Here is a 27,472-nt window from a genome sequence, read left to right as displayed (position 1 = left end):
AGAGCCGATCACCGAGCGGCCAAAAAAAACAAAAAATCAGCGGGACAAAATAGACAAGAACGAAGACAGACACCACACAGACAAAACACAACAAACTAGGGGCAGGGCCGACATAACTATGAAGGGGTTGGGGTTATTAAGTGGCCTCAGCCCGCTCGAGCTTAGGCTCAGCTCTGAGTTCATGTGTTTGAATAAAAACTCGGTCACACTTTATTTTAAGGTCCATTTCAAGGTATTGATAAACCATTAACTATTTCCCCGCCAAAGACGAGCATATATGTTTTTTAATGACTGTTCTGAGTGTAATCTAGGCGGAGTCTTTTAACAATTTTTTTAATTATCTCAGCAGTTTAATAAAAAAAGAATGCAAATGAAGATAGAAGAATACAGTTTTTTTGTTTGAAAGCTGAGACTGTTCTTTCATTTGATATATTGTTTGTCCATAAATTGATTACAGAAAATGTTCTGTGAGCCAAAAAGATTTTGTGAAAATGTAAAAAAAAAGCTGCCGCTGGCAATTTTTTTTATAATAGGCTGGCGGGGAAAGAGTTAACTGTGACATTTTCCTTAGTAAACAACTAATTTGTTGCTTATTAATAGTTAGTAAGGTAGTTGTTAGGTTTAGGTATTAGGGTCATGTTGAATATGTATGTACTAATAAACACCCAATATGCTAAAATAGGCATCTAATAATCAACTAGTTAATACTGAGAATTTGGACTCAGTGTTACTAAAGTGCTACCAAAAACTCAAATTCTCTTTCAGCTCTCAGTTCATTATCTGAAGGCATTCAGCGCCGCTATCACTATATAAACATGACGATGACCTGGATTGAAGCTCAGAGATACTGCAGAGAGAAATACACAGATCTGGCCACAGTCAACAACATCAATGACATGAACGAGCTGAACAAGACTGTGAATGGAAGTCTCCGTGTCTGGATTGGACTGAAGAGAACAGATGTGTATAACTGGAAGTGGTCTCTGGGTGATCCTGTCAAATATCTGAACCGAGAAACTGAACCATCAACTGACACAAATAATTGTGCTGTTATGAGAAATGGAAAATGGCGTCAGCAGAAGTGTAAAGATAAGCTGGGATTCATCTGCTACAATGGTGAGTGACAGCAAACCTTCACTTCACAAAACATGATCATAAGACAACAATAATAAACATCACAGTTAAGAAACAGAACACATGTGGGTCAGATGAACAGGTTGGAGCTGAACTCTACAGGATTGGACACTTCTGATTTAAACACATACACAAAGACATTCAATGTAACACAGTAACATCATTACATCTGATTCACTTCTCATCTCTGACTTCAGGTGTTTCAAAGGATTTCATTATCTGTCAATCACAGACTTTTCTTCTCAGCTGTGGTGAGTTCTCTGAGTTTCATCATTTACATGTTCACTGATTTAAAGGCCACATAACATGATGAGAAAATAAAGATTTGTCAAACACAATTGTCTGTAATGTGACTTTTTATCAACAGATCAGGGAACTATTAAAGTCCTTTCAGCCAATTATGGGCTTACAGACCGACAGACCTGCTCTACTGGAAGACCAGATAACCAGATCTCAAATGTTCAGTGCAGTCTGAACACATCTCTAACGGTGGCCACTCGGTGAGAACAGAAAACATTATTAAAGAGCTATCAGATATTATCACATCATCTTTATATATTTTTGCTGTTTTTTATATTTATTATCACAGATGTGATGGACAAACGAGTTGTTCTATGGTTGTGGACAATACAGTTTTCACTGGAACTTGTTCTGGAACTCACAAATACCTGAATGTGTCTTATGAGTGTGTTGAAGCACCACCAAGTGAGTTTTACACCCAACTGACACCAAACCTTATAAAACACTATACAGAGTAAAGTTTAAGTGTATTTTAAGTGTTATTTATTTATTTAGTAAGTATATAATTAACAGTCTGCTAGTAGTGAACCTGTAGGTGTATTATTTTAATACTGCTGGGGACTAAACTGACCTCTTCTAAGTTCATGAAAGTAGACTTTTAAGTGTTGTCCAAATTTAAAGGAGGTATGAAATAAAATCACAATTTCAATCTGAGCTTTTGTTATTTAAGAGGGAATCGTATTCACGCGAATATCATGTAAGTTTCAGATCTGAAAACCCCCTTGTTATTGAGATAACATCTGTTATTGACACGAGGCCTAGCGAACGGCAGGTTCTGGAATGCACTTATGTATGACAGGTTGAACACCGCCTCCACACAGAAAGAATATCAACGACTACTTCTCTAGCCACTCCCACTGAAGTAACACAAGTGGCGCGGAACCAGGTAGAGCGAGCAAGCAATAAACAAATATGCCGTTAAAGATAGCTAAATATTGTGCAACCCCTGGTTGTGGAAGAATACAGTCTTTGCATAACCTACCTTCAGATTTTGAATTAGGAATGCGCAGTTAAAGTTTATTTTTAAAGACATTCCAGCTCATTTGGGAAAAACAAGGAGCGTTTGATCATTTCCAGGATTCTATCGTGAAAAAGGCAAAAAGGTTAAAAAGCAGTGCTGTGCCTTCAATATTGGATCCGATAGGAAAGCTGCAGCAATCTTATGTGAATGAAACATTTGGATCACTATTGCTTTGTTAGAGATGGCTTGATGTGCCCTGAGCACTATTTGCATGAGATTATTATTACCTGGGGACCTCTAGTCATTTGTAAATCTTGCAGAGCTTGTCTGTGATCTTAAGCCCATGCGAATGGGATCTCTGTGCAGGGGCGGCGCCAGGAATTTTGGGCCCTATGAGAAAAAATCTTATTGGGTCCCCTCTGCGCAGGTGTGGTCATAACATCTCTAGGACATAACTGTCCCATCAAAAGCTTTACATAACTCTTATTAAAGCCTTGCAACTGTCCTGCTTCTTGTAGTTCAATACTAGTACTAGCACACTATTTACTGCTGGTGATTTGTACATGCATGCAAGTCTAGTATGCAGTTCACTATTTGATGCAAGATTAAAAGCAACCATAAAAATGTGCTGAAGGCCATCTTTTACAGTATCAATGTATTTTTTTTGTAAAATTTGACAAAGTGGAAAATTCTCTTAACAAAATTATTATTCATTATTATTATAATTATTAATGAAAGATTTGAAAATGGCAGATTTTATTTACTTAGATGCACATATATGCCAACAAGAAAATAAAGTGGACATGTAAAATGGAATTTCCACACCAGGGTTATTATAGTGCTAAACGTTTCACTGCATTGATTAAATGGTGATTAAATGTAAGCCAACACTAAACTTTTGTTAGCTAGCTTATTTCACTATGGACATTAAGCCAACAGTTTACTACCACTCACAGACTATAGGCCAGTGGTTCTCAACTCCGCCCGCGAGATCCATTTTCCTGCAGAGTTTATCCCCAACTCTGAAATAAAACCTGAACAAGCTAACAGTATCTTTAGAATAGATGCGTTCAACTTAATGCGGTGCTGCGCAAATCTATCATCGTATGACGTTTAAGTACCGCAAAAGAGATTCAAATTCAGATTGCGCGGTAAGCATTTGAATCGCTCTCGCGGTTTGCGATATGCCAAACAATCTGCGGCACCTAACATTAAGTTGAACGCGTCTGTTCCTGAAGTCACTAATTAGCCTCTTCAGGTGTTTTATCAGAGTTGGTGCTGAACTCGGAAGGAAAGTGGATCTCACGGGCCAGAGTTGAGAACCACTGCTTTAGGCTTCCCACCTTTCTTAAGATCAGGATTTCAAGTGTCTTCAATGCCCATTAAAAACGAGCGTTTGCAGAGCTGGCCTCAAAACCTGTGTAGAAAATAGCCTATTTCTTATTGATTTTGATGTTTTTGAATGTGAAAATCACACAAATTCCATAAGTAGACCTCATACAACAGTATAAAACAACAAACAAGCCCAGTTCATCACATCTTGAAGTCTCTGGGTTTTAACTCCAGTACACGGGTCTCCCCACACAGAATGATTTATATGTCTCCCACATGAACATATGAATAAGGCCGTTTTCAGACTTGGCTCATTTGCTGCGCTACGAACTTGAGTGCGACTGTTCCCGGCGCCCCCCGCAGCGTTGGTTTGGTTTCAGACTCAACTTGAATTCTGAGGAAACCCTGGTACGTTAGCGTTCGTCTGACGTCATCAAAAATGTGCACTGTGCATTAAAGAAAACTAAACACGGATCAATATATTGTGTTTTTCTTCATTTGATGCTATTATGCACTAGAGGTAATGAGATTTGGGTTTACTGTATGCTTGTGCATGCTGTTGGCTTTCTGCTGCTTGCAAACAGACTATTTTGAGGATACAGTGTATTAGCATTGCCCTGCCACTCTGATTACACTTGTAATGCTGAAATAAGATGCAGCCTGCACTCTTGCTCGAATCCAAGGTAAATCATCAACATTATCGTCTCTTACATGTGTTTTATTGAAGGAAATACATCGCAATCGGCTTAAACGCAATGCGCAGGTCACTTTACTTCCTCATCAAGTGGGCACCCAGGTCCACGTTGCTTTCATATTCATGCGAACCCCACCACAGTTCGAGAGCAACCAAATTCAGACCACCTCCTTGTGGTCTTGAGTTCGGTAGCCAAGTGCATCCTGGTTCGCTTGACAGCTTACACATTATCGTTTTTTCATGCGAACCGCACCCCGTTCCAAACAAATCTACAAGTGTGAAAGCTCCATAGGTCAAATCAGATTCAGTCAATGAGATAATGAAGTGGAGATTGAGTCATTCACAATCACAAAAGACCCTCATCGTGTTTAGTGTTTCCTTCAGTGGACTTCTTGACTCTTGTTCTCTTCTATTAATGTGTTTGTTGGTTAGTTGTGATTCTTTGTTTTGTTGTAAATGGAGTCAGTTTGTGTAGATGATACACTGGAAGTAGTGTGCTGTTTTCATCACTGTTTGTAACCTGTGACATCACTCCTCCACTTTCATATGTGTTTTCTGTTCTGACACCTGAACAAGTTAAGCATTTATCAAGACTTTTAGAAGAAATATGTTTGTGTAGATTGACATCTGAACTGTAAGTGTAATGAGAATGAATGAAAATCATGAGACTTGAATCTTTATTTTCTTCAACAGACAGCAGTAAATCATACATCATTAATACTTCTAATACAACATGGAGTGAAGCTCAGAGTTTCTGCAGACAGTATCATACTGATCTGATCAGTGTGAGGAACCAGACTGACAATCAACTGATCCACAACATCATTAATGATCCTCTCACATCTGTCTGGATTGGTCTGTTCAATGACTCGTGGGAGTGGTCAGATAACACTGACTCCGCCTTCAGAGACTGGGATTCTGCTAAATCTGATAATCACGGTGGTTCTAAAGATTGTACAGCGGTTCATTTGAATACAGAAAAATGGCATGATGTATCTTGCAGTCACTCTCACACTTTTGTGTGTCATGAAGGTGAGTTAATAAAAGTCAATGTGTGTGTTTGACGACAGAAGTTTCTTCATGTTGAAACTGATCTCAGTTCAGTCTCAGTGTTTGTGTTTTGTTCTCATGTTCAGCTTTTTAGGTTTATTGTGTGTTCAGATGAGCTGATTTTGATCAATTATAAATATTAGATGCCTCAGCTTGGATGGGCTGATATCTTCTTTTTCGCTCATTTCTTAAAACACCTGTTTTAAGATCTGTTTTTATTATATTTTCATACGTTTTAAGGGAATAAAATGATCATTATCATCATTGATTGACAAAATTTCTCTCACTTTACTTTGGCAGTTAAAATTTGGGCTGGTTTTTGTTGGAGTGACCGGGTTTTAGTGAGCCTTCGGGCTGGAAATTGTCCACCAAATTTGGCAACACTGTGTGTCAACACAACACACGTGTAGTACTGCCATGACAATCGTTTAGCTAAATGATATTTCCTAAACTCCTCTCCGGTTAGTTTCATTTTAAACTTCTCAAATCATTCGTCCTGAGACAGCGCATCCTAGTAATGTGCTCACATTTTGCGTGAATGATTACCTAAAATCCACAGAATGCGCACATGCAGATCTCTGCGGAATTACGTGGATTTACGCGCTTTTCATTGACAAGTTTTCCTGTAGCTCAGTGGTAAGAGCATTGCGTTAACAACGCAAGGTTGTGAGTTCGATACCAGGGGATTGCAAATACCTATGTAAAATGTATAGGATAAAGCAATGTAAGTCACTTTGTGAAACCGGAACGAACCACACCTACACCAGGCGGGCCTCGAGGTTCTGCATGGGAGTCGGGTGCTCTAGCGAGGAGGCTATAGACCGCAGTCTGTTGCTAGAGAGTCCTTGAGGCACAGGAGTGAGGTTTACATACTGCACAGCTCTACACTAGCTTGCCTCCATTACATTTGGATAAAAGCGTCTGCCAAATGCCTAAATGTAAATGTAATGAAATGTAAATCTAAGTTATACGCATAACTAATATACTCTGTTTGCTTTGACAGACTTTTCAGCCTACACTGTAAAACTTGAATGTAAATTAAGGGAGAAATTCTACAGTATTCTGCTGTATTAATGACATACAGGGTCATACTTTAAAATTCAATGCAATATTGGTGGAACATTTTTACACAGCATTTTCAGGAATGCTGTTATTCACTCTTGAGACACTTTGATGTCATTCACTGATTGGTGGTTGTTACCCTGTATTTAGTGGAACACATCAAATGAATCATGTGATTTCATGTGAATTCAGATAGTGAGTCATCCATGAGAATTATCTGCTGTTTAAAAACATATCACATAGAAAGGTGCAACATTGAGTCAGACAATGAAAAAACACATTTACACGTATCTAAAATTCCAACACTGTTTTTCAAAAGTCAAACTCTCTTGTCTTTCGTCTGGCTGTTATAAATGTGTTTCAGAATCACAGTATTACATCTAACATAAAGCTTACCATACAAATCAAGGGTAAAGCACAACTAAAGGAAACACTAAACACTATTATGGTGACTTTTTATTGATGATGTTTTCTTTAGTGATTGTGTTTGTTAACAGCAGGTGTTCATCATTAATGACTAAATCTTCACTTCATTATCTCTTAAACTTGTCCATACGTTCCTTTGGGAGACATCTAAAGTATTCTGTCAGAGGGTCATAAGGACTGGAGTTGGGAACCATTTTTGAAGACATTGATGAGCTTGTTCAGATTTGTTTGATTTACTTCTGACACTGTCTTATCTTCTGTTCTTCTTCAAGTTTTCTTCAGTGATAGCGTTTGTGTTCATCACTTCATAATCATTAAATATGTTTTTTTTCTTTTGTTTTTTTGGGTACAGTTGCTTTGATACAATACAAATAAAGCGCTGTAAAATAAATTTGACTTGATTTGACTATATAATTAGATATTACATATTATTTCATTGAAAACTCAAACTCTCTCTTAAGGCTCTCTGTTCATTATCTGAAGGTATTCAGCGCCGCTATCACTATATAAACATTGAGAAGACCTGGACTGAAGCTCAGAGATACTGCAGAGAGAACTACACAGATCTGGCCACAGTCAACAACATCAATGACATGAACGAGCTGAAGAAGACTGTGAATAACAATCAGAAGGTCTGGATTGGACTGAAGAGAACAGATGTGTATAACTGGAAGTGGTCTCTGGGTGATAATGTGAAATATCTGAACTGGGAAACTGAACCATCAACTGACACAAATAATTGTGCTGTTATGAGAAATGGAAAATGGCATCGGCAGAAGTGTGATGATAATCTGGGATTCATCTGCTACAATGGTGAGTGACAGCAAACCTTCACTTCACAAAACATGATCATAAAACAACAATAATAAACATCACAGTTAAGAAACAGAACACATGTGGGTCAGATGAACAGGTTGGAGCTGAACTCTACAGGATTGGACACTTCTGATTTAAACAAATACACAAAGACAGTCAATGTAACACAGTAGCATCATTACATCTGATTCACTTCTCATCTCTGACTTCAGGTGTTTCAATGGATTTCATTATCTGTCAATCACAGACTTTCCTTCTCAGCTGTGGTGAGTTCTCTGAGTTTCATCATTTACATGTTCACTGATTTAAAGGCCACATAACATGATGAGAAAATAAAGATTTGTCAAACACAATTGTCTGTAATGTGACTTTTTATCAACAGATCAGGGAACTATTAAAGTCCTTTCAGCCAATTACGGGCTTACAGACCGACAGACCTGCTCTACTGGAAGACCAGCTAACCAGACCTCAAATGTTCAGTGCAGTCTGAACACATCTCTAACGGTGGCCACTCGGTGAGAACAGAAAACATTATTAAAGAGCTATCAGATATTATCAGATCATCTTTATATATTTTTTCTGTTTTTTGTATTTATTATCACAGATGTGATGGAGAAACGAGTTGTTCTATGGTTGTGAACAATACAGTTTTCACTGATCCTTGTGATGGAACTTACAAATACCTGAATGTGTCTTATGAGTGTGTTGAAGCACCACCAAGTGAGTTTTACACCCAAATGACACCAAACCTTATAAAACACTATACAAGAGTAAAGTTTAAGTGTATTTTAAGTGTTATTTATTTAGTAAGTATATCATTAACAGTCTGCTAGTAGTGAACCTGTAGGTGTATTATTTTAATACTGCTGGGGACTAAACTGACCTCTTCTAAGTTCATGAAAGTAGACTTTTAAGTGTTGTCTAAGTTTAAAGGAGGTATGAAATAAAATCACAATTTCAATCTGAGCTTTTGTTATTTAAGAGGGAATCGTATTCACGCGAATATCATGTAAGTTTCAGATCTGAAAACCCCCTTGTTATTGAGATAACATCTGTTATTGACACGAGGCCTAGCGAACGGCAGGTTCTGGAATGCACTTATGTATGACAGGTTGAACACCGCCTCCACACAGAAAGAATATCAACGACTACTTCTCTAGCCACTCCCACTGAAGTAACACAAGTGGCGCGGAACCAGGTAGAGCGAGCAAGCAATAAACAAATATGCCGTTAAAGATAGCTAAATATTGTGCAACCCCTGGTTGTGGAAGAATACAGTCTTTGCATAACCTTCCTTCAGATTTTGAATTAGGAATGCGCAGTTAAAGTTTATTTTTAAAGACATTCCAGCTCATTTGGGAAAAACAAGGAGCGTTTGATCATTTCCAGGATTCTATCGTGAAAAAGGCAAAAAGGTTAAAAAGCAGTGCTGTGCCTTCAATATTGGATCCGATAGGAAAGCTGCAGCAATCTTATGTGAATGAAACATTTGGATCACTATTGCTTTGTTACACTGTAAAAAATGGCTGTGAAATTAACGGTAAAATCCTGTTGTTTTCACACAAAAAACCTGTTATCAGAAAGTGTCCGTAAAAAATACGGAGAAACACTGTAAAATTGTCTGTAAAATTAACAGCAAAAATTCCATAGTTTTTACGGAAAAACCCTGTAAAAAATGCTGTGAAATTAACAGTAAAATTCTGTAGTTTTCACAGAGAAAACTGTTGTCAAAAAACGTCCATAAAATACGGATAACACTGTCAAATTCTCTGGGAAATGAACAGTGAAATTCCAAAGTTTTCACAAGGAGTTTTTTTTAACTCCACAAACACTTTTATCACCTTCACTTACAGACACCACTGTCACTTTATTTCTGTTGCACGTCTACAAAAGTTCTAATTGAAAATGAACACAAGTTTACATGTTGATGGTTTTGTTGAGTCACCATTATAGTGATGAGTGTTTGCTTTAGTTGTGGTCTTGACCCTTTGCTTTCCATGTGAAGAAGTCTTTCCCCAGTATTGACATCTATGAGTTGAAACACACTGATGCAAGTGGGTGGAAAGCTCAGATAAAGCTAACGCTTTCAATTATTTGTGTTGGTGAGTAAGTACATGTTTAAGAGTTTAGGTAGTGCTTTAAAGTTACATGTTGTCCTCATTTATGATATTGAATGAAATTAATTAATATACTGAATGTCTTTAACAGCACGTCTAACACATGATTAATGTTCTAGCAGATATCTAGAATATAACAGTTTGTCTCAAAGATGGTGACAACAGAAAAAAACTTCTAAAGATAAACGCAATGCATTCTGGGTATCATCAAAGCACAAAACTCATCAATGACTCCCAGCATGCATTGCGGCTGTAAGCTTTTCATTTGTTAGTCACCACTGTTGAGATTCATACACTGATTCTTGATGTCTGAGTCAAAGACCAAATGCAAGCTTTTTAATGGTTCAAAAACTTTTTAGATTGATTGTTGCATGAAATGCGAATTTTAAAACTAAATTCAGTGAGGCGTTTGTAACAAAAAATACAATAAGTAATTAAACAACATCCCAGATAAAGAGTAAATACCTTATCACACTTTCATTTGATGTGATTTGCTACAAGACTATGTTTTATATAAAACAATGATATAGCAGCCCAATGATAACTGTAAACTTATTTATGACGGCTGAAAGACGCCAACTAAAGCAAACACTGATCACAAAAACGGTGACTTTGAATAAACCAATAAAGCATCAAGTCATGACTGTTATGCTGCAGTGCCTGTGAAGCAGAAGTGATGATCGTCTTCAGTATTATGTCTAGTTTCCAAAATGAATAGTGGGTGTGGCTCATGTTTTCTACTGTGAATTGATTGGATGAATAAAAACAGGATGTTCCCGTAATTTTACGGTAGTTTGCTGGCAACCACAGCTGCCGGTATTTTTCCGTAAAAACTACGGAATTTGTATTTTCTCTTTTCTTTTCTGATATTAAATGTTTTGTGGGTCACCACTAAGCTGAAGACTGGAGTCTGTGTTTAACTCACAGTCAGGCAAAGATATTCTGATGTCATGCTTGCATGTTGCTTTGTTTAAAAGTGACTTTAATAATGAATTACAAAGAAATAAATTAAGTAAATGTAATGTTATCACTTTTATGCATTTGGACCAAGTTTTCATTTTCTATAAAGAAATGTTGTTGATATAAAATACTCAAATGTATTAAGTTCATTCACTGTTTGAAGTTTGTGCCCTGAAGTGTTAAACTGCAAGACTGTTTACATTCTTTTCCTGTATTTTTTACAGAATTTTACTGGCAACCACAGCTGCCGGTATTGAAATAATAAAAAATTATAATAATAAAAATAAAAAAATTACGGAACATTTTTTACAGTGTAGAGATGGCTTGATGTGCCCTGAGCACTATTTGCATGAGATTATTATTACCTGGGGACCTCTAGTCATTTGTAAATCTTGCAGAGCTTGTCTGTGATCTTAAGCCCATGCGAATGGGATCTCTGTGCAGGGGCGCCGCCAGGAATTTTGGGCCCTATGAGAAAAAATCTTATTGGGTCCCCTCTGCGCAGGTGTGGTCATAACATCTCTAGGACATAACTGTCCCATCAAAAGTTTTACATAACTCTTATTAAAGCCTTGCAACTGTCCTGCTTCTTGTAGTTCAATACTAGTACTAGCACACTATTTACTGCTGGTGATTTGTACATGCATGCAAGTCTAGTATGCAGTTCACTATTTGATGCAAGATTAAAAGCAACCATAAAAATGTGCTGAAGGCCATCTTTTACAGTATCAATGTATTTTTTTTGTAAAATTTGACAAAGTGGAAAATTCTCTTAACAAAATTATTATTCATTATTATTATAATTATTAATGAAAGATTTGAAAATGGCAGATTTTATTTACTTAGATGCACATATATGCCAACAAGAAAATAAAGTGGACATGTAAAATGGAATTTCCACACCAGGGTTATTATAGTGCTAAACGTTTCACTGCATTGATTAAATGGTGATTAAATGTAAGCCAACACTAAACTTTTGTTAGCTAGCTTATTTCACTATGGACATTAAGCCAACAGTTTACTACCACTCACAGACTATAGGCCAGTGGTTCTCAACTCCGCCCGCGAGATCCATTTTCCTGCAGAGTTTATCCCCAACTCTGAAATAAAACCTGAACAAGCTAACAGTATCTTTAGAATAGATGCGTTCAACTTAATGCGGTGCTGCGCAAATCTATCATCGTATGACGTTTAAGTACCGCAAAAGAGATTCAAATTCAGATTGCGCGGTAAGCATTTGAATCGCTCTCGCGGTTTGCGATATGCCAAACAATCTGCGGCACCTAACATTAAGTTGAACGCGTCTGTTCCTGAAGTCACTAATTAGCCTCTTCAGGTGTTTTATCAGAGTTGGTGCTGAACTCGGAAGGAAAGTGGATCTCACGGGCCAGAGTTGAGAACCACTGCTTTAGGCTTCCCACCTTTCTTAAGATCAGGATTTCAAGTGTCTTCAATGCCCATTAAAAACGAGCGTTTGCAGAGCTGGCCTCAAAACCTGTGTAGAAAATAGCCTATTTCTTATTGATTTTGATGTTTTTGAATGTGAAAATCACACAAATGTCACAAGTAGACCTCATACAACAGTATAAAACAACAAACAAGCCCAGTTCATCACATCTTGAAGTCTCTGGGTTTTAACTCCAGTACACGGGTCTCCCCACACAGAATGATTTATATGTCTCCCACATGAACATATGAATAAGGCCGTTTTCAGACTTGGCTCATTTGCTGCGCTACGAACTTGAGTGCGACTGTTCCCGGCACCCCCCGCAGCGTTGGTTTGGTTTCAGACTCAACTTGAATTCTGAGGAAACCCTGGTGCGTTTGCGTTTGTCTGACGTCATCAAAAATGTGCACTGTGCATTAAAGAAAACTAAACACGGATCAATATATTGTGTTTTTCTTCATTTGATGCTATTATGCACTAGAGGTAATGAGATTTGGGTTTACTGTATGCTTGTGCATGCTGTTGGCTTTCTGCTGCTTGCAAACAGACTATTTTGAGGATACAGTGTATTAGCATTGCCCTGCCACTCTGATTACACGTGCAATGCTGAAATAAGATGCAGCCTGCACTCTTGCTCGAATCCAAGGTAAATCATCAACATTATCGTCTCTTACATGTGTTTTATTGAAGGCAATACATCGCAATCGGCTTAAACGCAATGCGCAGGTCACTTTACTTCCTCATCAAGTGGGCACCCAGGTCCACGTTGCTTTCATATTCATGCGAAACCCACCACAGTTCGAGAGCAACCAAATTCAGACCACCTCCTTGTGGTCTTGAGTTCGGTAGCCAAGTGCATCCTGGTTCGCTTGACAGCTTACACATTAACGTTTTTTCATGCGAACCGCACCCCGTTCCAAACAAATCTACAAGTGTGAAAGCTCCATAGGTCAAATCAGATTCAGTCAATGAGATAATGAAGTGGAGATTGAGTCATTCACAATCACAAAAGCCCCTCATCGTGTTTAGTGTTTCCTTCAGTGGACTTCCTGACTCTTGTTCTCTTATATTAATGTGTTTGTTGGTTAGTTGTGATTCTTTGTTTTGTTGTAAATGGAGTCAGTTTGTGTAGATGATACACTGTGTGTATAGTGTGCTGTTTTCATCACTGTTTGTAACCTGTGACATCACTCCTCCACTTTCATATGTGTTTTCTGTTCTGACACCTGAACAAGTTAAGCATTTATCAAGACTTTTAGAAGAAATATGTTTGTGTAGATTGACATCTGAACTGTAAGTGTAATGAGAATGAATGAAAATCATGAGATTTGAATCTTTATGTTCTTCAACAGACAGCAGTAAATCATACATCATTAATACTTCTAATAAAACATGGAGTGAAGCTCAGAGTTTCTGCAGACAGTATCATACTGATCTGATCAGTGTGAGGAACCAGACTGACAATCAACTGATCCACAACATCATTAATAATACTGAGACATCTGTCTGGATTGGTCTGTTCAGAGACTCGTGGGAGTGGTCAGATAACACTGACTCCGCCTTCAGAGACTGGGATTCTGCTAAATCTGATAATCACGGTGGTTCTAAAGATTGTACAGCGGTTCATTTGAATACAGAAAAATGGCATGATGTATCTTGCAGTCACTCTCACACTTTTGTGTGTCATGAAGGTGAGTTAATAAAAGTCAATGTGTGTGTTTGACCACAGAAGTTTCTTCATGTTGAAACTGATCTCAGTTCAGTCTCAGTGTTTGTGTTTTGTTCTCATGTTCAGCTTTTTAGGTTTATTGTGTGTTCAGATGAGCTGATTTTGATCAATTATAAATATTAGATGCCTCAGCTTGGATGGGCTGATATCTTCTTTTTCGCTCATTTCTTAAAACACCTGTTTTAAGATCTGTTTTTATTATATTTTCATACGTTTTAAGGGAATAAAATGATCATTATCATCATTGATTGACAAAATTTCTCTCACTTTACTTTGGCAGTTAAAATTTGGGCTGGTTTTTGTTGGAGTGACCGGGTTTTAGTGAGCCTTCGGGCTGGAAATTGTCCACCAAATTTGGCAACACTGTGTGTCAACACAACACACGTGTAGTACTGCCATGACAATCGTTTAGCTAAATGATATTTCCTAAACTCCTCTCCGGTTAGTTTCATTTTAAACTTCTCAAATCATTCGTCCTGAGACAGCGCATCCTAGTAATGTGCTCACATTTTGCGTGAATGATTACCTAAAATCCACAGAATGCGCACATGCAGATCTCTGCGGAATTACGTGGATTTACGCGCTTTTCATTGACAAGTTTTCCTGTAGCTCAGTGGTAAGAGCATTGCGTTAACAACGCAAGGTTGTGAGTTCGATACCAGGGGATTGCAAATACCTATGTAAAATGTATAGCATAAAGCAATGTAAGTCACTTTGTGAAACCGGAACGAACCACACCTACACCAGGCGGGCCTCGAGGTTCTGCATGGGCGTCGGGTGCTCTAGCGAGGAGGCTATAGACCGCAGTCTGTTGCTAGAGAGTCCTTGAGGCACAGGAGTGAGGTTTACATACTGCACAGCTCTACACTAGCTTGCCTCCATTACATTTGGATAAAAGCGTCTGCCAAATGCCTAAATGTAAATGTAATGAAATGTAAATCTAAGTTATACGCATAACTAATATACTCTGTTTGCTTTGACAGACTTTTCAGCCTACACTGTAAAACTTGAATGTAAATTAAGGGAGAAATTCTACAGTATTCTGCTGTATTAATGACATACAGGGTCATACTTTAAAATTCAATGCAATATTGGTGGAACATTTTTACACAGCATTTTCAGGAATGCTGTTATTCACTCTTGAGACACTTTGATGTCATTCACTGATTGGTGGTTGTTACCCTGTATTTAGTGGAACACATCAAATGAATCATGTGATTTCATGTGAATTCAGATAGTGAGTCATCCATGAGAATTATCTGCTGTTTAAAAACATATCACATAGAAAGGTGCAACATTGAGTCAGACAATGAAAAAACACATTTACACGTATCTAAAATTCCAACACTGTTTTTCAAAAGTCAAACTCTCTTGTCTTTCGTCTGGCTGTTATAAATGTGTTTCAGAATCACAGTATTACATCTAACATAAAGCTTACCATACAAATCAAGGGTAAAGCACAACTAAAGGAAACACTAAACACTATTATGGTGACTTTTTATTGATGATGTTTTCTTTAGTGATTGTGTTTGTTAACAGCAGGTGTTCATCATTAATGACTAAATCTTCACTTCATTATCTCTTAAACTTGTCCATACGTTCCTTTGGGAGACATCTAAAGTATTCTGTCAGAGGGTCATAAGGACTGGAGTTGGGAACCATTTTTGAAGACATTGATGAGCTTGTTCAGATTTGTTTGATTTACTTCTGACACTGTCTTATCTTCTGTTCTTCTTCAAGTTTTCTTCAGTGATAGCGTTTGTGTTCATCACTTCATAATCATTAAATATGTTTTTTTTCTTTTGTTTTTTTGGGTACAGTTGCTTTGATACAATACAAATAAAGCGCTGTAAAATAAATTTGACTTGATTTGACTATATAATTAGATATTACATATTATTTCATTGAAAACTCAAACTCTCTCTTAAGGCTCTCTGTTCATTATCTGAAGGTATTCAGCGCCGCTATCACTATATAAACATTGAGAAGACCTGGACTGAAGCTCAGAGATACTGCAGAGAGAACTACACAGATCTGGCCACAGTCAACAACATCAATGACATGAACGAGCTGAAGAAGACTGTGAATAACAATCAGAAGGTCTGGATTGGACTGAAGAGAACAGATGTGTATAACTGGAAGTGGTCTCTGGGTGATAATGTGAAATATCTGAACTGGGAAACTGAACCATCAACTGACACAAATAATTGTGCTGTTATGAGAAATGGAAAATGGCATCGGCAGAAGTGTGATGATAATCTGGGATTCATCTGCTACAATGGTGAGTGACAGCAAACCTTCACTTCACAAAACATGATCATAAAACAACAATAATAAACATCACAGTTAAGAAACAGAACACATGTGGGTCAGATGAACAGGTTGGAGCTGAACTCTACAGGATTGGACACTTCTGATTTAAACAAATACACAAAGACAGTCAATGTAACACAGTAGCATCATTACATCTGATTCACTTCTCATCTCTGACTTCAGGTGTTTCAAAGGATTTCATTATCTGTCAATCACAGACTTTCCTTCTCAGCTGTGGTGAGTTCTCTGAGTTTCATCATTTACATGTTCACTGATTTAAAGGCCACATAACATGATGAGAAAATAAAGATTTGTCAAACACAATTGTCTGTAATGTGACTTTTTATCAACAGATCAGGGAACTATTAAAGTCCTTTCAGCCAATTACGGGCTTACAGACCGACAGACCTGCTCTACTGGAAGACCAGCTAACCAGACCTCAAATGTTCAGTGCAGTCTGAACACATCTCTAACGGTGGCCACTCGGTGAGAACAGAAAACATTATTAAAGAGCTATCAGATATTATCAGATCATCTTTATATATTTTTTCTGTTTTTTGTATTTATTATCACAGATGTGATGGAGAAACGAGTTGTTCTATGGTTGTGAACAATACAGTTTTCACTGATCCTTGTGATGGAACTTACAAATACCTGAATGTGTCTTATGAGTGTGTTGAAGCACCACCAAGTGAGTTTTACACCCAAATGACACCAAACCTTATAAAACACTATACAAGAGTAAAGTTTAAGTGTATTTTAAGTGTTATTTATTTAGTAAGTATATCATTAACAGTCTGCTAGTAGTGAACCTGTAGGTGTATTATTTTAATACTGCTGGGGACTAAACTGACCTCTTCTAAGTTCATGAAAGTAGACTTTTAAGTGTTGTCTAAGTTTAAAGGAGGTATGAAATAAAATCACAATTTCAATCTGAGCTTTTGTTATTTAAGAGGGAATCGTATTCACGCGAATATCATGTAAGTTTCAGATCTGAAAACCCCCTTGTTATTGAGATAACATCTGTTATTGACACGAGGCCTAGCGAACGGCAGGTTCTGGAATGCACTTATGTATGACAGGTTGAACACCGCCTCCACACAGAAAGAATATCAACGACTACTTCTCTAGCCACTCCCACTGAAGTAACACAAGTGGCGCGGAACCAGGTAGAGCGAGCAAGCAATAAACAAATATGCCGTTAAAGATAGCTAAATATTGTGCAACCCCTGGTTGTGGAAGAATACAGTCTTTGCATAACCTTCCTTCAGATTTTGAATTAGGAATGCGCAGTTAAAGTTTATTTTTAAAGACATTCCAGCTCATATGGGAAAAACAAGGAGCGTTTGATCATTTCCAGGATTCTATCGTGAAAAAGGCAAAAAGGTTAAAAAGCAGTGCTGTGCCTTCAATATTGGATCCGATAGGAAAGCTGCAGCAATCTTATGTGAATGAAACATTTGGATCACTATTGCTTTGTTACACTGTAAAAAATGGCTGTGAAATTAACGGTAAAATCCTGTTGTTTTCACACAAAAAACCTGTTATCAGAAAGTGTCCGTAAAAAATACGGAGAAACACTGTAAAATTGTCTGTAAAATTAACAGCAAAAATTCCATAGTTTTTACGGAAAAACCCTGTAAAAAATGCTGTGAAATTAACAGTAAAATTCTGTAGTTTTCACAGAGAAAACTGTTGTCAAAAAACGTCCATAAAATACGGATAACACTGTCAAATTCTCTGGGAAATGAACAATGAAATTCCAAAGTTTTCACAAGGAGTTTTTTTTAACTCCACAAACACTTTTATCACCTTCACTTACAGACACCACTGTCACTTTATTTCTGTTGCACGTCTACAAAAGTTCTAATTAAAAATGAACACAAGTTTACATGTTGATGGTTTTGTTGAGTCACCATTATAGTGATGAGTGTTTGCTTTAGTTGTGGTCTTGACCCTTTGCTTTCCATGTGAAGAAGTCTTTCCCCAGTATTGACATCTATGAGTTGAAACACACTGATGCAAGTGGATGGAAAGCTCAGATAAAGCTAACGCTTTCAATTATTTGTGTTGGTGAGTAAGTACATGTTTAAGAGTTTAGGTAGTGCTTTAAAGTTACATGTTGTCCTCATTTATGATATTGAATGAAATTAATTAATATACTGAATGTCTTTAACAGCACGTCTAACACATGATTAATGTTCTAGCAGATATCTAGAATATAACAGTTTGTCTCAAAGATGGTGACAACAGAAAAAAACTTCTAAAGATAAACGCAATGCATTCTGGGTATCATCAAAGCACAAAACTCATCAATGACTCCCAGCATGCATTGCGGCTGTAAGCTTTTCATTTGTTAGTCACCACTGTTGAGATTCATACACTGATTCTTGATGTCTGAGTCAAAGACCAAATGCAAGCTTTTTAATGGTTCAAAAACTTTTTAGATTGATTGTTGCATGAAATGCGAATTTTAAAACTAAATTCAGTGAGGCGTTTGTAACAAAAAATACAATAAGTAATTAAACAACATCCCAGATAAAGAGTAAATACCTTATCACACTTTCATTTGATGTGATTTGCTACAAGACTATGTTTTATATAAAACAATGATATAGCAGCCCAATGATAACTGTAAACTTATTTATGACGGCTGAAAGACGCCAACTAAAGCAAACACTGATCACAAAAACGGTGACTTTGAATAAACCAATAAAGCATCAAGTCATGACTGTTATGCTGCAGTGCCTGTGAAGCAGAAGTGATGATCGTCTTCAGTATTATGTCTAGTTTCCAAAATGAATAGTGGGTGTGGCTCATGTTTTCTACTGTGAATTGATTGGATGAATAAAAACAGGATGTTCCCGTAATTTGACGGTAGTTTACTGGCAACCACAGCTGCCGGTATTTTTCCGTAAAAACTACAGAATTTGTAATTTTCTCTTTTCTTTTCTGATATTAAATGTTTTGTGGGTCACCACTAAGCTGAAGAGTTGAGTCTGTGTTTAACTCATGGTCAGGCAAAGATATTCTGATGTCATGCTGCATGTTACTTTGTTTAAAAGTGACTTTAATAATGAATTACAAAGAAATAATTTAAGTAAATGTAATGTTATCACTTTCATGCATTTGGACCAGAGGTGGACAATCCTGGTGCCATAAAGTAAAAGTCCTGCCATATTTTTGTTTCACCCATGAACTCAGCAGCTGATTTCACCAGCTGAGGAACCAAAACATTCCTTTCAAGTCACAAGCAAGTCTCAAGTCAAATCTCAAGTCCTCAAAGAGTTAAAGTTAATGAGATGATTAAGTGAGTAATTTAATGATGATTGAGCATTAGTGATGAACACCTGCTGTAATTGAGATGTTGACGTTTTATTGGTTATATGATGTCACCATCATGGAGATCAGTGTTTGCTTTAGTTGGACTCTTGACCAACTATTGTTAGATTTTGCACTGTATCAATTCATGCACTTTTGTTGAGCAGAGAGATCAGTTCTGTGAAGTGTTTAACTCTTCACTGTTTATTATGATGAGTTGATCCAACATTGAAAAGTTCACAGGAAAGATATTTATTTTTGATCATGTTTATGTAGAACATAATGAATCCTGTACACTCAGTGTTTAAAAACATTCACGTTTATCTAACATTATCAGTGAGAAACTTTTAAAGCAGCGAAACAAATGCTAACTTAAAATCTTCAAGTCATACATGAAGAACCAACATATGAAGCTCAACAATGGTGACGCACGCTCAACAAAATACTTCAAGCTGCAATGCTTGGAAAAACTCCCATCATGCAATGCAGTATGACTAATTATTGTCACCACTGTTGAGGTTCATATGATAAATGTTCATGTGTAAAAGGAGGTTTTTATATCCAAATGCAGATCATAAACCTAGAGAGATTTAAACCAGAAACACAAACTATTCAAGATTTGATTCAGCATTGAACAAATGTTTGCTGTGAAAAAAATATTGTAATTATTTAAGCAATTATCTTTGAAGGAATAAGACATTTATATAACGCTCGGTTGTGTATTACTGTACACCTAAAGCGCTTAATAATCATATGTGGGGAGTCTATGAGACCTCCAGTGCGCTCAAGACATACCAGCTATAGGTGTAGAGGAGAAACAGATCCACTTCCTGAAAGGCTCAAGAGCACAACTAAAGCAAACACTGACCACAATTATGGTGAAAATGTTTTTTTTTTCAGCTGATGTCATCCAAGGCTGTGGCTGAAGTCAGTTGTAGTTCTTGTGTTTCTCTTTTCTTCAGTGATGTTGATTGTTAACAGCAGGTCATCACTCAATCATCATTTAATTACTCACTTAATCATCTCATTAACTTTAACTCTTTGAGGACTTGAGACTTGACTTGTGACTTGAAAGGAATGTTTTGGTTCCTCCGCTGATGAAATCAGCTTCTGAGTTCATGGGTGAAACAAAAATATGGCAGGACTTTTACTTTATGGCCCAGGATTGTCCACCTCTGATTTGGACCAAGTTTTCATTTTCTATAAAGAAATGTTGTTGATATAAAAGACTCAAATGTATTAAGTTCATTCACAGCTTGAAGTTTGTGCCCTGAAGTTTTAAACTGCAAAGCTGTTTATATTCTTTTCCTGTATTTTTTACGGAATTTTACTGGCAACCACAGCTGCCGGTAATTTTTCCGCAAAAATTACGGAACATTTTTTACAGTGTAGTTCTATGAATAAGGTCAACACGCCACACGGCGCGGTCACTCGGGGAGTACTTTTCGCTACTAGGCAAAAGAGAATGGGTGTAGACTCACGCCCATATTTATAGCCGGGGTAGCAAGCGGGGCGTGGCTTAATTGATATACCATCTCCTGACACCTCATCCTTAGCTAGGCTGACCCATACTGTGGCGTGTTGACCTTATTCATAGAACTAGGTTACCTTATGTGACCCCTCTTATCCCTGTCTCATGTTTTCTTCAGTGATTGTGAATGACTCAATCTTCACTTCATTATCTCGTTGACTGAATCTGATTTGACTTCTTCACTCGTTCATGTGTTCAATAGGGAGATGTCTAAATGAATCTGTGCAGAGAGACCCGAGGACTGGAGTTAAAACCCCAGACTTAAACTAAGACTACACTTAAAAGTCTACTTTCATAAACTTAGAAGAGGTCAGTTTAGTCCCCAGCAGTATTAAAATAATACACCTACAGGTTCACTACTAGCAGACTGTTACTTATATACTTACTAAATAAATAAATAACACTTAAATACACTTAAACTTTACTCTGTATAGTGTTTTATAAGGTTTGGTGTCAGTTGGGTGTAAAACTCACTTGGTGGTGCTTCAACACACTCATAAGACACATTCAGGTATTTGTAAGTTCCATCACAAGGATCAGTGAAAACTGTATTGTTCAGAACCATAGAACAATTAGTTTCTCCATCACATCTGTGACAATAAATACAAAGAACAGCAAAAATATATAAAGATGATCTGATAATATCTGATAACTCTTTAATAATGTTTTCTGTTCTCACCGAGTGGCCACCGTTAGAGATGTGTTCAGACTGCACTGAACATTTGAGATCTGGTTATCTGGTCTTCCAGTAGAGCAGGTCTGTCGGTCTGTACGCCCATAATTGGCTGAAAGGACTTTAATAGTTCCCTGATCTGTTGATAAAAAGTCACATTACAGACAATTGTGTTTGACAAATCTTTATTTTCTCATCATGTTATGTGGCCTTTAAATCAGTGAACATGTAAATGATGAAACTCAGAGAACTCACCACAGCTGAGAAGGAAAGTCTGTAATTCACAGATAATGAAATCCTTTGAAACACCTGAAGTCAGAGATGAGAAGTGAATCAGATGTAATGATGCTACTGTGTTACATTGACTGTCTTTGTGTATTTGCTTAAATCAGAAGTGTCCAATCCTGTAGAGTTCAGCTCCAACCTGTTCATCTGACCCACATGTGTTCTGTTTCTTAACTGTGATGTTTATTATTGTTGTCTTATGATCATGTTTTGTGAAGTGATGGTTTGCTGTCACTCACCATTGTAGCAGATGAATCCCAGATTACCTTTACACATCTGCCGATGCCATTTTCCATTTCTCATAAAAGCACAATTATTTGTATCATTTGATGGTTCAGTTTCCCAGTTCAGATATTTCACAGGATCACCCAGAGACCACCTCCAGTTATACACATCTGTTCTCTTCAGTCCAATCCAGACATACTTAGGTTTGTTATTCACAGTCTTCTTCAGCTCGTTCATGTCATTGATGTTGTTGACTGTGGCCAGATCTGTGTATTTCTCTCTGCAGTATGTCTGAGCTTCAGTCCAGGTCATCGTCATGTTTATATAGTGATAGCGGCGCTGAATGCCTTCAGATAATGAACAGAGAGCTGAAAGAGAGAGTTTTTATTCAAACACATTCACTCAGAGCTGATCTAAGCAGGAGTGGGCTGCACTGTAAAAAGTAATACCTCGATCTAACTTATAAAAAATGAGGCAAGTGGCTGCATTGAACTTTTTAAGTTGAATCAACTTGCAGCCTTTTTTAAGTATAATAAACACTTTATTATTACTTAATACAAACGCAACAAAATCAAGTTGAGCTAACCCAGATAGCGAATTTTTGCGGCCCAAATCTGGCCCACACCTTACTCCCCATACTTTACTCATCTGGCCCACATATGGCGTGGAATGATGGGACTTGTGCGGTCCACTCCTGTTTGCCAGATTTGGGCCACAGGCATGCCAAAGCTATGCCACATGTCAAACATCAAAACAAATAAAGCAGAACTGAACCAAATATAAACAACAGTTCATTTCAATTCTAGCCCAGATTTATCCCAAAACCAACACCTTTCTGTGGTCAAGTTTGACAGAATTTGTATTGAGTTTCATTATTATTATAGTGATGATTGAGTTATTAGTGATGAACATCTGCTGTTAACAAACAGCGTCACTGCAGAAAAGTTCAACAAAAACTACAAAAAAAGTATTTACCCAGAGAAACATAACAACTACAACCTGAAATACAACCCAGCTAACAAAAAAATGTTATAAGAACGTTCATTGGAGGTTTTTCACATGTTTGAATACGTAAAAAAATGTTTTAAGCGTTTTAAGAATGTTACCATCATGGTGATCAGTGTTTCCTTGGGTTGGGATCTTGACCCCTGAACAAATGTATGTTTGAACTGCTGAAACTGGGTGCTCATAAAGTTCACTTGTCATGGCAGAACAAATATGAACCTAACCAAATGGTATTGGTAAAACCTCAGTTATGTTATAGTTTAATTCAGTACTCATTTAGGTTGAGTGCTATGCTAAAGATCCTGAAAGGACATTATAAAATCAGGAAATATGACTGTTCTTAGATATCTTTAAAGATTTGGGAAAAACGGATGTATTTTTATCAAACAACATTTTAGAATCACACAGATATCAAGAATCAATGTATGAATCTCAGCAATGGTGAGAAACAACCAACTAACTCAGATTAGTGGATCAACCGCAATGCATGCTGGGAATTATTAATTCGTTTTGTGCTATGATGTTACCCAGCATGCATCACAGCATGAAGTTTTCTTTTGTTTATTCTCACCATTGTTGAGATTCATAAACGGAATCTTCATGTCTGTGTGTCTAAATTCGGAGTATTTTCTTTTTTAAAGAAGCTTTGGAGACTGAAAAATGTAATCAAACTCCCAGATGTTTTAATGTAATTACAAGATCAATATGACAGTAATTTATTCAAATGTAAACACGGTAGATATCTCACTGAGCTGGTAATAAAATAATAATAATAATACTAATGAAATATTTGAATATGGAAAGCGTCCGGAAACTCGTCCCTCTTTGATAACTGACATTCTTACAAATATTTTAATTTGTGCTTAGAAGAACCATGAAATTCATACAGGTTTGGATTAAGGGCGAGTAAATGAAATAATTCTAATATTTGGGGTGAACTATCCCTTTAACTGCTGTGTGATTAATGTGTGAGTGTTTTGTGATAATCCAGTGCTATGACATCATAGTCTCAACTAACCAATAATGAACCCTCAGGGTCCTCTAGACCCTCAGACATGAACAAAACTGAGGTAAATATTTTAAAACTGGCAGATATTGTTTTTAATGAAAATAAATGTATTTTCTCCATTAGAACAGGTCTGTTTGACCTCCTGCAGCGCTGCTCAGTGTTTGACTGTAAAGTATCGTGAGAGTAGTTAGATATTGTGTTATTTTAATGACAAATGTCACGAGCGCATTATTACGAAGCGAGAGCGCATTTATGCAATAGAAGCGCGCGAATCTCTCCGCTCTCAGGCCGATTTTCTTTGCTCATGCAAAAACCTGGACTGAACTAATGCTCTCTTATGAATGTTATCTGCTGTCGCTCAGTGAGTGTGTGCGCACTCAAAATGCCTGCCATGCGTTCACGCATCCTTTGGTACTCTTGCTTCATAAAGAAGTCAACTTACTTCATAAAGAAGTCAACCAATCAGGTATAGGCTTACGCGGTGGGATAGTTATTAATCAAATGTATATTAGAAATGAAGGGGGCGTTAGGATGCTTTGTAGGCTACATATAAACATCCTAGTCAGTTTAACTATCACGTCATTCAGACAAAACAGGCCAACATCCATCTAGTTCATGTGGTCCTAATGCATGTCGTACACTCAAAATTGTTTTGTCAAAATAGTACTGAATTGATTACATAAAAATTTTGAGTGGTGTCTTAAGTTAGCTTTATTCTAAAATAATATTTATTACAAGTTACGGTACATATCAAAACAATAATATTAGTGGAGTATGAATCTCCCAAGATGGCAGCGCAACATGCAACATAGTGCATGAGGTCAGCTTCACACTCATAAATGATCAAAGTGATGATTTTAGATTATTTCAGCATTTTATTTTCAAATATAGTAACCGATTTGGAGATATCATATAATATTCTATATCTATTTGGTTATGCATTTAATGCATTAGCAGAAAGACACCGTAAGTGTTCTGGATTCAGTGTTCCAGAAGTTCAGGGCATAAAACAGAACTTCTATGTAATATATCAAATATTCCCTTCAGGTTCATTTGATTAATAATGTTGCATCAAATGTATTAAATTGTTACTTGAGAATATGTTGGATCCAGAGGCGTTTTAAGACCTCATGGTTACCCTGGGCAACAGCCCCGAGGTGCCCCCCATCCACCCACCTACCCACACGCAAGAATCCACTCATTAAAAGATTTATTTATTAAAATATTTATAAGAATGAAACTCAGCCATGAGCCATATATTATTTTATAGAATTACACATTAACATGACACTTTTGTAAAAAAAAAGAACACAAAAAACAACTCTTCATCAAGTATTTTTAACAATTAGTCCTATTGTTGTTAAAGGGCAACTGCTTTCTGTTGTAATGTTACATTTCTTGTTTTATGCCATGGATCCAACATTTTCTCAAGTAACAATTTAATACATTTGATGCAACATTATTAATCAAATGAACCTGAAGGGAATATTTGATATATTACATAGAAGTTCAGTTTTATCCAGAATGCTGCAGCAAGAGTTATCTTTAATGAACCAAAGAGAGCACACGTCACTCCTCTACTCATTAAGCTACATTGGCTTCCCGTAGTCTCTCGCATCAAATTCAAGACTCTGCTCCTGGCCTACAAGACCACTACTGGTTGGGCACCACCTTATCTTAAATCGCTAATGAGGACATATGTACCCGCAAGATCCCTACGCTCTGCAAATGAACAACGTCTTGTGGTGCCATCCCATAAAGGTAAAAAATCTCTCTCGCGCACCTTCTCCGGATCTGTTCCACCTATGTGGAATGATCTGCCCACTGATACAAGATCTACAATCTTATTTCTGACCGTTTGTCATGTTTATATATCTTTATTAATCAGTGCTCAAACCCGTATTTTTTGTCGTTGCTACACGGATGCGCTCTGCACAGTTCCTGCTTCGATGTGTTTGAAGCTTAAAGTGTACACCAAAGACTTTCTGGCCTCATAACACCAGAGGCGGACAATCCTGGGGCCAAAGAGTAAAAGTCCTGCCATATTTTTGTTTCAACCATGAACTCAGAAGCTGATTTCATCAGCGGAGGAACCAAAACATTTCTTTCAAGTCACAAGCAAGTCACAAGCAAATCTCAAGTCCTCAAAGAGTTAATGTTAATGAGATCATTAAGTGAGTAATTAAATGATGATTGAGCATTAGTGATGAACACCTGCTGTAATTGAGATGTTGACGTTTTATTGGTTAAATGATGTCACCATCATGGAGATCAGTGTTTGCTTTTGTTGGACTCTTGACCCTATAGTTAGATTTAGCACTGTATCAGTTCATGTACTGTTATAAAGCAGAGAGATCAGTTCTGTGAAGTGTGTAATTCTTCACTTATTTTAGATGATGAGTTGATCTAACACTGAAATGTTTACAGGCGAGATATTTCTTTTAGATCATAATCATGTTAATGTTTATCATAATGAACCCAGTACACTCGGTGTTTAAACAAACTGTTTATCTAAAAGTATCATTGAGAAAATTCAATAGCAAAAAAACACATGCTAAATTAAAACTTCTAGACAGACATCAAGAACCAACATATGAAGCTCAACAATGGTGACGCTCAACAAAATGCTTCAAGCTGCAATGCATGAAAAACTCCCATCATGCAATGCAGTATGACTTATAATTGTCACCACTGTTGAGGTTCATATGATAAATGTTCATGTCTAAAAGACTGATCCCAATATTGAAGCTTTATTGTGCCATTGATTTAGGAGGTTTTTATATCCAAATGCAGATCATAAACCTAGAGAGATTTAAACCAGAAATACAAACTTTTCTGTTCCTTCAAGATTTGATTCAGCATTGAACAAATGTTTGCCATGAAAAAAATATTGTAATTATTTAAGAAGCAAGTATCTTTGAATAAATAAGCCATTTATATAACGCTCGGTTGTGTATTCCTGTACACCTAAAGTGCTTTATAACCATAAGTGGGGAGTCTGTGAGACCACCAGCGCGCTCACGACATACCAGCATTCGGTTGAGAGAAGAGACAGAAAAAGACCCACAACCTATTAATGAAC

At 37.1% G+C, this 27,472-nt stretch overlaps 1 protein-coding gene across 1 annotated transcript; it reads left to right on the top strand.

Moving 5' to 3' along the window:
• The first annotated feature begins 896 nt into the window (after positions 1–896).
• LOC130417067 (secretory phospholipase A2 receptor-like) lies at positions 897–22,733 on the top strand. Its single transcript, XM_056742370.1, has 15 exons — positions 897–1,116; positions 1,332–1,385; positions 1,502–1,634; positions 1,724–1,839; positions 5,115–5,453; positions 7,443–7,772; positions 7,988–8,041; positions 8,158–8,290; positions 8,380–8,495; positions 13,652–13,990; positions 15,980–16,309; positions 16,525–16,578; positions 16,695–16,827; positions 16,917–17,032; positions 22,663–22,733. Exons 1-15 carry the CDS (start codon positions 897–899, stop codon positions 22,731–22,733), a joined length of 2,538 nt encoding a protein of 845 aa, XP_056598348.1.
• The last annotated feature ends 4,739 nt before the right edge of the window (positions 22,734–27,472 follow it).

This window comes from Triplophysa dalaica, unplaced genomic scaffold, assembly GCF_015846415.1.
Source record: "Triplophysa dalaica isolate WHDGS20190420 unplaced genomic scaffold, ASM1584641v1 Contig11, whole genome shotgun sequence".
Classification (NCBI taxonomy): Eukaryota; Metazoa; Chordata; class Actinopteri; order Cypriniformes; family Nemacheilidae; genus Triplophysa; species Triplophysa dalaica.
The sequence above is the reverse complement of the archived record's forward strand: the minus strand, read 5'-3'. Positions and strand labels throughout refer to the sequence as shown.

Excerpts from the sequence above, each read along its gene's own strand:
- LOC130417067 (XM_056742370.1), top strand. The coding sequence starts at position 897 with ATGAACGAGCTGAACAAGACTGTGAATGGAAGTCTCCGTGTCTGGATT. Across the intron at positions 1,117-1,331 it reads GGGATTCATCTGCTACAATG|GTGTTTCAAAGGATTTCATT; the intron begins GTGAGTGACAGC and ends CTCTGACTTCAG. Across the intron at positions 16,310-16,524 it reads GGGATTCATCTGCTACAATG|GTGTTTCAAAGGATTTCATT; the intron begins GTGAGTGACAGC and ends CTCTGACTTCAG.